The sequence below is a fragment of the Rhincodon typus genome, chromosome 4, assembly GCF_021869965.1.
Source record: "Rhincodon typus isolate 14 chromosome 4, sRhiTyp1.1, whole genome shotgun sequence".
NCBI classification, from domain to species: domain Eukaryota; kingdom Metazoa; phylum Chordata; class Chondrichthyes; order Orectolobiformes; family Rhincodontidae; genus Rhincodon; species Rhincodon typus.
This window is the reverse complement of record NC_063335.1, coordinates 71,758,876-71,771,766: the sequence shown is the minus strand read 5'-3', so window position 1 is coordinate 71,771,766 and position 12,891 is coordinate 71,758,876. Positions and strand designations below refer to the sequence as shown.

Here is a 12,891-nt window from a genome sequence, read left to right as displayed (position 1 = left end):
AATGACAGATGTTAGGGACAGGAGATTCAGAAAAGATGTCCAATTGCACAGCAGGTTGGGTGAAGCATGCAAACTGGACACTTTAACCAATGGGTTTCTCGAGGGCCTGGAAGCTTGGCTGGCCAGGGTTAAATTTAAAGTGATGATTCATTCTGAGGCATGCAACAAGATTATCATTCTTTGACAACCATTTCATCTCTTCTGGCTAGATTTGTTGCCTGTCCACTGTTTTGTCTCTGTTAAAACTACAATTTGGGAGGTTTTTTTTATTTATGAGGGCATCACTGGCTAGGCAGCATTTATTGACCATCTTTAATTGCCCAGAGGGCAGGTCAGAGTCAACCACATTGCTGTGGGTCTGGAGTCACATGTAGGCCAGACCAGGTAAGAATGGCAGTTTCCTTCCCTAAAGGGCACTCATGAACAAGACAGGTTTTTCCCGACAATCAACAATGGATTCATGGTCATTATTAGATTCTTAATTCCAGATATTCTTTATTGAATTCAAATTCCACCATCTGCCACAGCGGGATTCAAACCCGGGTCTCCAGAACGTTATCTGGGTCTCTGGATTAACAGTCCAGCGGTAATACCACTAGGCAATCACCTCTCCATAGGTTGGAGGCTCGTTGCAGCCAAATTTCATGTTTCTTTCCAATTTTGAATACTACCCTCCCCAAACCATATGTTTGTGGGAATTAAGCTTCATCAATAATAAATGTGATGGCAGGCTGCTCTACTTGACCAATGGAGATGGGAGTCAGGGCCCTGCTAGCCACAGAAATCATCTTTGGCTTGATCATAAAGAAGCACTAACATTGTGGAACCCACGGTCTTCCTATGGAAGAGATGTACTTATCATTAGGTAAACTAAAGAAAAAGATATAGGCCATGGATGAAATAGTTAATAATTCTGCTCATTATTTATTTCTAGATCAGTTCATTGTAATCTCACCGTTAGTGTACTTTTAAAGTTTGCCATTAATTACCTGTTGTCCATGATAAAAAACAGCTAAAACAAACATTGCCATCAACAACAAGGAGGACTCCTTTGAGCCTAGCAAGTCTCTGCTATAAAAGAACAAATAGGAACACTCATTAATATTATAGTCAACACACCAAGGAAATCTGAGTGTTACAGCTACTGACTCTGTAGCCATGGTTACACCTTATACAGTTTGTCTAAACAAAGAAGGAGTACAATTCAGATTCCTGCAAAAGAAGGCACAAAAGCAAACTTTTAAGAATTAGGTTTGAGGTTCCATGCCATCATTATATGTAACTCCATGGGAGGCTGACAGGAAAGTTGTGGAGATCCTTTTGTTGCCATGTAAATGTCGAGACCTCTGCCTGCCCCTTACAAGGCAAATGTCGTTAAGGAGGATGCAACCAGTGCAGGTGGCTCACTGTACTGTAAGGTCATGCCCCACTGGATGAGTCAAGGCCTGGCATATTTGAGCAAGTCAGCATGTCCATTAAGGTGTCCCATTTGTGCAGGGGATCATAACTATCAGTACAGTGACACAGGAATTTCATTCAGCCCTCAACTCTTTAGATCCAAGTTATCAATCCATTAGCACATCAAAAGTCTTGAGAGATCATTTTGAACTCTACAACTGCACCTGCTCAAAACTTCATCACAGGGCCAGAAATATTTTTGGATTTGTGGGCACATTCGATGTATTCATATCGGAGTATTGCAAAGGCGCTATAATTTAAGGATGAAGCATTCTCCCATTGGGACCCAGGGCTGGCAAGCAGTATGCTTGCCTTATTATGAGCTCACCTGACAATTCCACCAGGCTAGCCCTTAACATCCATTACACCTCATTCAAACACTTGTTTTTAAATGTGTAACAGGAAGTCTTCCATTGTAAATCAACCCCTCAGTCTTTCGTTGCTGTTACAGGAAACTTGTAATCAACAATTATTCCTTGGAAACATACAGAATTAGAAAACAGATTGCTTCTTCTGATGATATATTAAAAGATGGGTCCCTGAAAACTCTGATTACATAACAACAGAACTTGTTCTCAGTAGAATGCTTTCACCAAATAAAATGAATCCTAAACCTTTTAGAAAAATCAGTCTGTTCTTGACTTCCTTGATGGCTCAGTGAGGAACTAGACTATGAACTGTGGTACTGAAGCACTCAGACCTTGAGGCTCTGATTCAATCTGCGTTCTGTGCTGAGCTGCTTCACCTCAGCTGGAGTCAGAATACCACAGTTCACGTTTTTTAAAAAAAGTCTGTTCTTATTTATGTTATTTTCAGAATACTGTGTTTGTAATTTTGTGTCCTTCTTCATTCACCCAGCTTGAGACCAGTGTGTCTGAGAGGGTAGCCATGATGTGGAGGTGCCATTGTTGGACTGGGGTGGACAAGGTTAGAAAGCTTTCAGAGCCTCACTCCTTCTTCAGCTGTTAGTGAGAGAGGTAGTATCAGACACAGAATTTATAAGTAAAAGATCAAAGGGTCACACCATTGATGAGGATGTATTAAACGAATCTAAGATGCTGTTAAATCTTTAATCAGTTAGAAGGTTTCAATTGATTAATATGTATATGTAAACCGCCGAATTCCTTTCAAGTCACTGTCCTGAGAGAACTAAAGGTTTTATTAGTGTAAAGAAGAGGTGACATTTTAGGTCAGACAATGCCAGTTAGGTGTGAGACCTTGTTTAGAATCTGTTTCGGTTTTGGTTTGGAGTCAGACTGGTTTTATTTCTTAAGTAGGAATTTATAAAATGCCACATTGACTGACTGTCTATAAATTGTGCGCTTGTTGAACAAAATAGAATATATCTGCAAATACAAATTCACCCCACAGAGTCACATGTGTGTGTGTGTGTGTGTGTGTGCGCGCGTGCGTGCTGTCATTGGTTCGCTCACCAAGCTGGTTCGTTAGTTCGCAGACATTTCATTACCCTGCTGGGTAACATCATCAGTGCAGCCTTCGATGAAGCGCTGTTGTGTTTTCCCACCTGGTATTTAAACTCTGGGGTCCATTGGAGTTGATTAACACATTTCTGGTTTTTCTTTGCAGTGCGGTATATATAGGGTCTAATTCTACATGTTTATTGACGGCCTTCTTGGTGGAGAACCAGGCCTCTAGAAATTCCTCTGCTTGCCTCTGTTTGGCTTGTCCTAGGATCTTGACGTTGTCCCAATTGAACTGGTGGCTTTCCTTGTCTGTGTGTATGGAGATGAATGAGTGTTGGTCGTGTCTTTTTGTTGCTAGTTGGTGTTCATGTATTCCTGCAGCCAGTTTTCTTCCTGTCTGTCCAATGTAATGTTTGTTAAGTCCTTGCATAGAATCTTGTATATTATGTTGGTCCTGTCCATAGTGAGTAAGGGGTCTTTGGTTCTTGTTAGCAGTTGGCGTAGGGTTGATGTAGGTTTGTGTGCTATTCTGATGCCCAGTGGCCGTAGGAGTCTTGAGGTCAGATCAGATTTTTCTTGATGTATGGTAACGTGACAAGTGTGCTGGGGCGTACTGTATCTTCTTGTTGTTTGTATGACAGGCATCATCGGACCCAGCTGGTCTCTAAATATTTGGTGGAGGTATTTTTCTTCATTTTGGTGTAATTCTGGGTTGCTGCAGTGTGTTGTGGCTTTTTTGAACAGTGTTTTTATGCAACTCTGTTTGTGGATGGTGGGATGGTTACTGTTGAAATTTAGGACTTATCCATGTGTATGGCCTTTTTATATACTTTGGTCAGAAATTCCCCGTTGGCCCTGCGTTCTGCCATCATGTGCAGGAAAGAGAGCTGTTTGTTTCTTTAAAAGAAATAGGGAGGGTGGAAAAAGAGGCAGGGGAGTGGCATTGCTAGTCAGGGCTAGTATAGCAGCTACTGAAAGGCAGTTTGAGAATGATATGTCTACAGAGTCAGTTTGGGTTGAGGTCTGGAACAAGAAAGGAGCTGTCACTTTGTTGGGGTTTTTTTTACAGACCCCCTAATAGTTGCAGAGAAGTGGAGGAGCGGATTGGGAGGCAGATACTGGAAAGGTGCAGAAGTCACAGGTTTGTAGTCATAGGTGACTTCAACTTTCCAAATATTGATTGGAAACATTTTAGTTGTAATAGCTTAGATGGAGCGGATTTTGTCCAGTGCGTTCAGGAAGGATTCCTGACACAGTATGTAGATAGACCAACACGAGGAGCGGCCACTTTGGATTTCGAGCTTGGCAATGAACCAGGCCAAGTGTTAGACCTGTTGGTAGGAGAGCATTTTGGCGGTAGCGATCATAACTCTGTTACTTTTACAATAGTCATGGAAAAGAATAGTTACATACAGCAGGGTAAGGTTTATAATTGGGGGAAGGGTAATTACAATTCTGTTAGGCAAGAACTGGGTAACAAAAAATGGGAACAGATGCTGTCAGGGAAGAGCATTAAAGAAGTGTGGAGATTGTTTAAGGAATGCATACTGCGTGTGCTCGATATGTTTATTCCTAGCAGGCAGGGAAGACGCGGTCGAGTGACAGAGCCTTGGTTCTCAAGAGAGGTCGAACGACTGGTTAAGAGGAAGAAGGATGCTTATGTAAGGTTTAGGAAACAAGGAACGGAAAAGGCTCTAGAGGGATACAAGTTATCCAGGAAAGAGCTGAAGAAAGGGCTTAGGAGAGCTAAAAGGGGGAATGAGAAAACCTTGGCAGATAGAATCAAGGAAAACTTCAAGGCTTTTTACATGTACATGAGGAATAAGAGAATGACCAGAGAAAGGGTAGGGCCAATCAAGGATTGTAAAGGGAATTTGTGCACAGAGCCTAAAGAGATAGGAGAGGTCCTTAATGAATACCTTTCTTTGGTATTCACAACTGAGAGGGACCTAGTTGTAGAAGAGGACAGTGTGAAACAGGCTGGTAGGCTAGAGGAGGTAGATGTTAGTAAGGAAGATGTACGAGGAATTTTGAGGAACTTGAAGATAGATAAGTCCCCCGGGCCTGATGGGATTTATCCAAGGGTTCTATGGGAAGCGAGGGAAGAGATCTTTTGGCGATGATCTTTTCATCCTCACTCTCCACGGGTATAGTGCCTGAAGATTGGAGAGAGGCAAATGTCATTCCCTTGTTCAAAAAAGGCAATAGGGATAACCCCGGAAATTACGGGTGAGTTAGTCTAACATCAGTGGTAGGCAAATTATTGGAAAGGGCTCTGAGAGATAGGATTTATGATCACTTGGAAAGGCACAGTTTGATTCGTGATAGTCAGCATGGATTTGTGAGGGGTAGATCATGCCTCACAAACCTTATTGAATTCTTTGAAGAGGTGACCAAACACGTGGATGAAGGTGGAGCAGTGAATGTGGTGTACATGGATTTAAGTAAGGCGTTTGATAAGGCTCCCCATGGTAGGCTCATGCAGAAGGTAGGGAGGCATGGGATAGGGGGAAATGTGGCAGATTGGATTCAGAATTGGCTGACCCTTAGAAGACAAAGGGTGGTAGTGGACAGAAAATATTCAACATGGTGCTCAGTTATGAGTGGTGTACCACAAGGATCTGTCCTGGGTCCTCTTCTATTTGTGATTTTGTAAATGATTTGGATGAAGGAGTGGAAGGGTGGATTAGCAAGTTCGCAGACGATACAAAGGTGGGTCACATTGTGGACAATGCGGAGGGCTGTTCTCGGTTACAAAGGGACATTGATAGGATGCAGAGCTGGGCTGAGAAGTGGCAGATGGAGTTTAACCCTGAAAAGTGTGAGGTGATTCATTTTGGAAGGACAAACTTGAAAGCAGAATACAGGGTTAACGGAAGGATTCTTGGCAGTGTGGATGTGCAGAGGGATCTTGGGGTTCATGTTCACAGTTCCCTGAAAGCTGCCACCCAGGTGGATAGAGTTGTTAAGAAGGCGTATGGTGTGTTAGCTTTCATTAATAGAGGGATTGAGTTCAAGAGCTGTGAAGTTATGCTCCAGCTATAAAAAGCCTGGCTCGGCCACATCTGGAGTATTGTGTCCACTTCTGGTCACCTCATTACAGGAAAGATGTGGAAGCATTGGAAAAGGTGCAGAGGAGATTTACCAGGATGTTGCCTGGAATGGAGGAAAAGTTATGAGGAAAAGTTGAGAGATCTAGGGCTTTTCTCTTTAGAATGACGAAGGATGAAAGGTGACTTGATAGAGGTGTACAAAATGATCAGAGGTATGGATAGACTAGACAGCCAGAGACTTTTTCCTAGGGTGGAGGTAGCTATTATGAGGGGGCATAGTTGTAAAGTGAGTGGAGGTAGATATAGGAGAGACCTCAGAGGTAGGTTCTTTACTCAGAGAGTGGTCGGGGCGTGGAATGCATTGCCGGAGAGGGTAGTGGAGTCAGCCTCATTAGGGGCATTTAAGCGGCTATTAGATAGGCATATGGATGATAGTATAAGGTAGGGGTGGAGGTTAGATAGACGTTAGGATTAGGGTAAAAGTTTGGCACACATCATGGGCCAAAGGGCCTGTACTGTGCTGTACTGTTCTATGTTCTATGTTGTTTTCTTCTTCTCTGGTGAATTTGATGCCGGTGAAAATGTTGTTTATAAGTTGGTGTGTTTCTTCTAGTTTAGTCCATTTAATGATGATGAAAGTGTCGTCCATGTATTGGATCCAATGGGTTGGATCTGTGGAAAGGCCATACTTTCGCATCTCTGCATCACTGCTTCTGCTATTAGTCCAGAGTTATGTGTGTGTGTGGTGTGTGTGTGTGTGAGAGAGAGACAGAGTGAGAGAGAGACAGAGAGAGAGAGAGTGTGTGAGGGAGAGAGAGAGAAAAAAAGTGTGTGTGTGTGTGTGTGTGGGTATGAGTGAGTGAGTGAGTCTGTGAGAGAAAGAGAAAGAGAGAGTGTGTATGACAGACCCTTTGCTCTTTTACTTATAAATTCTGCGTCTGATACTGCCTCTCTCACTAACATCTGAAGAAGGAGTGAGGCTCCGAAAGTTTGTGTTTTCAAATAAATCTGTTGGACTATAACCTGGTGTTGTGTGATTTTTGACCTAAGAGGGTAGTTGTTCAGCCCACTGCCAGGTTGCTGCCAGAATTCTTTCAACTAGATGCTCAGAGTACAAGAGACTATTTATACTAACACCTCGACGATCCCCTATAGTCTGATAGAACATGTCCTAGACACTGCTTGAGCTTTTGCTATGCATTGAGGCTCTGGGGAGTTGTTTTTGAACCATATCAATTTCTGCTCCTGACAGTCTTGCTAAAAGGTAACTACGTTGCCACAAGTATAAGTGATGCAATTAGTATTGAGTGAGGTAGAACATTAAACACTTACGTTCCATTGTGATGACTGTTGTCGTATCTGATGAAGATCGAGCTGGAGATTGTTTCAGTCAGCAGTGAGTAAATTGCAATCATTACCAGCAGAACGCCAAGTTTCAAAATGGAATTCAGACGGAGAAACACTGCACAAGTCACCATCGCTAGCACTCCAGTAAATACAAAATACTGAACAGGTAACACACAAAGGTTAGGTTAGAGCTTCAACTGCATAGTGGCAGATATTCAGGTTGTCTGTGAATTTGCTGCTGAAGTTTTACTGTCTTAGTTTCTTTGGAATTACTCTTCATTTTTACTTCTCTCTTTTAGGTCTCCCAACACAATAGTGCTCTTGGTTCAAAAACATTCACATCCCACCTTGCCCTTTATCATGCCCATACCTCTGACTTCGATTAGTAGTATAAATTATCTTTGGTGCCTCAGTGCAATTTGCGCTCACTGCTGCAGTTTGATATCGAAACACATTTCTGCATCTGTCCCCTGCACCATGTACCACTGGGATACTGAAGCAGCTCCATGATGGATCACAGGCACATGTACTTTCCATGACTCAGAACATTAGTATATCAAATCTCTACATTACAGTCAGGCAATGCAAATTGAAACAAATCAAAATTTTGCATCCTATTTACTTTCAGTTAAATATTCTCAAACGTCGCATGTAAAATGATAGTTGAAATCTCATATAATGAAAATAAAATCAGAGTCTGACACAATATCTTTTGAAGATTTGAGATACCCATCTCTGCGACACTAAACTGAGTGCCTGAAACTAGACCACATTAATTTATTAGATGTACTAAGTGTTCCTTACGCAATCTGAAGGTCCTTTGTCTCAAGAAAAATTGAAACATTTGTGAGAGGGGCAAAGGAAACAAGTTATGCTAAAAAGTAAAGTTTTACATTTTTATAATGAAAATAAGTACTTGTATTATACAAGATTAAAACAGAAGCCACTAGAAATAGCAGCAAAAACAGAGTCATGTTTCAGGTCAATGACCATTCAACATTTTCTTTGTATTTACACTAAATCTTTCATAACCACAAAACATTACAAGTTACTTGCAGCCAAAAAGTATTTATAAAGAAGTGCAGTCATGATCGTAATGCAGTGTGACATAAGGTGTGATATATATATTTTAATATCATTTAGTTTTGAGTTCGGATTTTAGAATTTGATCTAGTGGCATATGGGTTTACCTTGTGTCTGAAGAGGTTTAATGATTAACGTAAGAATGAGATGCTTCATCGGATTATCCAACATTCAGAATTTGAAGAAAGGAAACCTGAAATGTCCAACTGGAATTAGTTAAGGTGCCATTAGAAATGAAAGCTCTCGAATTGGGAGAGGGAGATAAGCAGTGATCAACAGGTATAGTATTAAGAAAACTAAACATTAAAAAGGAGGAAAAACAGAGCAAGATGGAAATTGTTGAAAACAAAATACGGAGAATAATGGAAATTGAGGAGAAAGAAAAAGGGAGGGAAACGGAAAGGGAAATAGATTTAAAAGGATGTGAATTTCAATCAGACAAGGAAATTAGAGAACACAAGTTGGCCATGAAGCATGTTAGGGGCTGTACTAAGAAAGGAGTAATTGCTCAGGAGAGTCATGACAATTATTTTTTGGATACTGTTAAGGAGAATCAAAGTTCTGGATGATCTGATTATGAGGATCAGATTATTTTATCTCAAAAGAAGAAATAGTCCCTGGTGCTTTGAATTAAGGGATATAAGAACATAAGAAATAGGAGCAGGAGTAGGTTATTCAGCTCCTCAACCCATCCAGCCATTCTAGTAGATTAGAGCTGATCTTCCCTAGGCCTCAATTCCTCTTTGGTGCCAACTCGGCAGAGTCCTGAACTCTGATATTTTGAAAATCTACCTACATTCTCTTTAAATACTTTCTGCGATCTAGCCTCCACGACTCTTTAAGGTAGAAAATGCCAAACATTCATTACGCTCTGGGAGAAGAAATTCCTTTGAACCTCAAATGAGTGTCCCCATATTCTGTAACTATGTCACCTAATTGAAGATTTGCCCAATATTGGAAATATCTTCTCAAAATCTACCCTATCAAGTCTCTTCAGAATCTTGAATGCTTCAATGAGAATACTGCTCATTCTTCTAAACTCTCATGAATAAAGGCCTAAGCTACTTAGCCATTATTGATAAGTCATCTGCTTTATCAAAGGAATCAGCCTACTGAATCTCTTTTGAATTGCCTCTGTTCTCAGTATATTCTTTCTTAAACACAGGACCAAAACTGTACACAGTACATCAGGCACAGCCTTACCAACATTCTGTACAGTTATAACCAGACTTCCCTTTCTTAAACTCCAACCCACTGATAACAAAAGCCAAAATTCCATTTGCCTTCTTAATTACTTGCTGCACCTACATGCTTCTTTTTCGTGTTTAATGCTCAAGAACACCAATATCCCTCTGTGCTGCACTTTTTTGTTACAAGATTTCTGCTCCCATTAGCATCTTGCTTATTTTTGTCTTTAGAATGTTTGTAGTGTCCTCCACCATAAAAACTGATGCAAAATATTGGTTTAAATTATCTGCCATTTCCTTGTTTCTTGTCATTAATTCCTCAGATGCATCCTAATTCTCAGGATGGAGATAAACTAATGAAGATTTGAAAGATACTGAGGTTATTTGTCTTCCATCAGGGTTAATGAAAGAGAAAATATTAACTGGGTGTATACATGGAGGTTTCAAACCAGTTTCATTGTACAGAGTTGTGCTAAAGAGTAACTTGACATACTGCAACATCAGCAAGCATAGAACCTAAATTGTGTGTAAGTCTGTGATAATGTAGTTGTACAAGCATGTAGTAGCAATGGTAACAGCAAGTGGGCAATAAAAGCTAGTCATGACAACTAGCTAGTGGCAGCAGGTGAATCCTAAAGTCCGAAAAGGTGACAGCAACGTGGCAACTGTGAATAGTCATCCATCAATCTGCATTCTCAGCTGAAGTTATAACTGGCAACTAAAATTAAACAGCTACAAACAAAATTAAAGCCTACAAACCTGTACTAAAGCACACTGAGTACTCCACTCCCTCTTTCAAAATAAATGAGCTTATAAGAGACCCAGGACAACTCCGATATATAAAAGAAAAGTTTAAAATGGTGGATGACAGCTACGACTGAAAATATTGATTTGGAACAAAATACAGAAACAAATGCAGACAAAAAAAGTATTAAAACTGCCATATCTGTGTCTAGACATTAATTAATTCTGCCTTTTTCTTTTCTGAAATGGTGCAAACACAAAATAAAAAATGCACAAGACATCATCTCTGTTTCATTTTTGGCACAAATTTTTTGGTACAGGCTTGCAATGTTTTAAAGTGGCAATAACAATAATTGAAAAAAGAAGCTAACAAGGAATTTTAAAAAAGCAGAAAGGGATCTACACACCAATACCTACTGTTCCTATCAGCATTTTGGGAAAGCATAAAGCCACAAGGTAACATGAAAAGCAAACATTTAAACATAGACTGGCAATCCACTGACATTCGGAACTTCAATTGTTTAAATGTGTTTTCTGGTTTGGGTACTGAAGGGGTAAGAAGAATAAAGTTCTGTGGTATTTTAAACCAAGACTCTAAAGATTGTGACTTTTTTTAAGATTTAGAAGATTAACTTAAATTTTGAGTCAATTTCAGAATACTCAGGCTTGAGTTCATGTCATATCATGTGAAAAGATCGACAAATTGACACGTATCAACATACAGGTATGGAATTTGATTCACCAAAATTAGATGAAATGCTCAGGGGCCTGATCAATGCCATGTATCAATCAAATTATTCAAGAAAGCACTCCTGGACAAAACTAAGGAGTACACCACTGACACTCTACTAGTAGGAAAATGCAACTATGTAGTGACTGTAGCATCTGCAAGTGCTTGTCTCTGGAACCTTCTTTGCAGTCATCCGCAGGTTCGGAGGAACAATGAAATCTTGCGTGGCTTCTCACACCCACCACGACATTCAGTACAGGGAGACACTGGACTAAAATGTGTAAGAAATCCAAAGTAGATCACAATACTCAGCATGTGAAGAAAAGCCATCCAAGGAGAGTGCTGATGCGACTGGGGGTTGGTGCAGCAGTCAGCATTGCTGTGGATCTGGCGTCACATGTAGGCCAGACTGGATAAGGATAGTTTCCATTAGTGAAAAAGATGGATTTTCCTGACAATTGACAATGGATTCATGGTCATCATTAGATTCTTAATTCCAGATATTTTTCTATTTAGTTCAAGTTCCACCACCTGCTGTTGCGGTTTTGAACCCAGGTCCCCAGAACATTATCTGGGTCTCTGGATTGACAGTCTAGCGATAATATCACAAAGCCATTGCCTCCCCCAATATTGTGCAATAAGAAAGGATTACTTAACAATCTTGTTTTGCAGGATCCATTGGGGAAGACCAACTATGAAAAGATGGAATAGTTCATTAAGATAGAGTGAAGAAGTTGAATCCAAAACTAGGGTCCAGAATCTAAATAAAGTGAACTACGAGGAAATAGTGTGAAAACTGGGGCAATGATAGATTGGGGAACCTTACTAAAAACTGTTAGCAGTGGATAGGCAATGGCCAATATTTAAGGAATATATGTATGAATTACAACAGTTATTCATTGCAATCTGATGCAAAAAATGGAAATGAAACCATGGCTTATAAAATAAATTGCCGATAGTGTTAGATCTAGAGGCGCCATATAAAATTGTCAAAAAAAGCAGCAAGCCTGAGGACTGGGTGCAATTTAGAATTCAGCAAAAAAAAGGTAAAACAAATTGATCTAGAGGGGAAAAATATAGCATGAAAGTAAACTTGCAACGAATGTAAAAACTGACTGTAAAAGCTTCTATAAATATGCGAAGAATGAAAGGATTAGTGAAGACAAATGTTGGTCCCTTACAGACAGAAATGGGGGAAATTATAATGGGAAACAATGAAATAGCAGAAAAAAATCAAAAACATATGTTAGTTCTCTCAGCATAAAAGAGGACACAGATAATTGCCCGGAAATGTTAGGGAATCAAGAATCTTATGAGAAGGAGGAATTGATAAAAATCAGTATTGGTTAAAAAAAATGGTGCTAGGGAAATTAATGGGGTTAAAGCCTGACACATCCCCATGATCCAGTGTACTCAAAGAAGTAGCCCTGGAAATATTGGATGCATTGGTGGTCATCTTCCAAAATTCTATAGACTCTGAAGCAGTTCCTACAGATTAGAGACTGATGAATGTAAACTCAATATTTAAAAAGGGGAGGAGGGGAAAAAAAAAATCACAGAATTACAGATCAGTTATCCAAAATCAGTAGTGGCTAAAGTGCTACAGCCTATCATAAAAGATTGATAACAGAACCACTTGGCAAGCATTAGTATGATCAGATAAAGGCAGCATGGGTTTATGAAAGCGGTTAACAAATTTTCTGGAGTTTTTTGAGGATGTAGTTGGTAAATAGGTAAATAAGGGAAAAGCAGTGGACGTGGTATATTTGGATTTCAAAATGGCTTTCAATAAAGTCCCCTGTAAAAAGCTATGGTACAGAAGTCTGGCACATGGGATTGAGTGTAATGTACTGGCATGAATTGAG

General features: G+C 40.1%; 1 protein-coding gene across 3 annotated transcripts in view; it reads right to left on the bottom strand.

Annotated features, from left to right (window-relative positions):
- Positions 1-12,891, bottom strand: part of adcy8 (adenylate cyclase 8 (brain)) — a 104,547-nt gene that overhangs the window by 26,372 nt on the left and 65,284 nt on the right. For all 3 annotated transcript variants that reach the window (XR_007261930.1, XM_020514206.2, XM_020514207.2), the window contains 2 exons: positions 7,268-7,440; positions 990-1,071 (listed from right to left, as the gene is read on the bottom strand). Coding sequence is in view for 2 of the 3 variants with exons in the window: in XM_020514206.2 (XP_020369795.1) it covers positions 990-1,071; positions 7,268-7,440 (255 nt within the window). In the remaining variant the exon portion in view is untranslated. The remainder of the gene's footprint in view (positions 1-989; positions 1,072-7,267; positions 7,441-12,891) is intronic.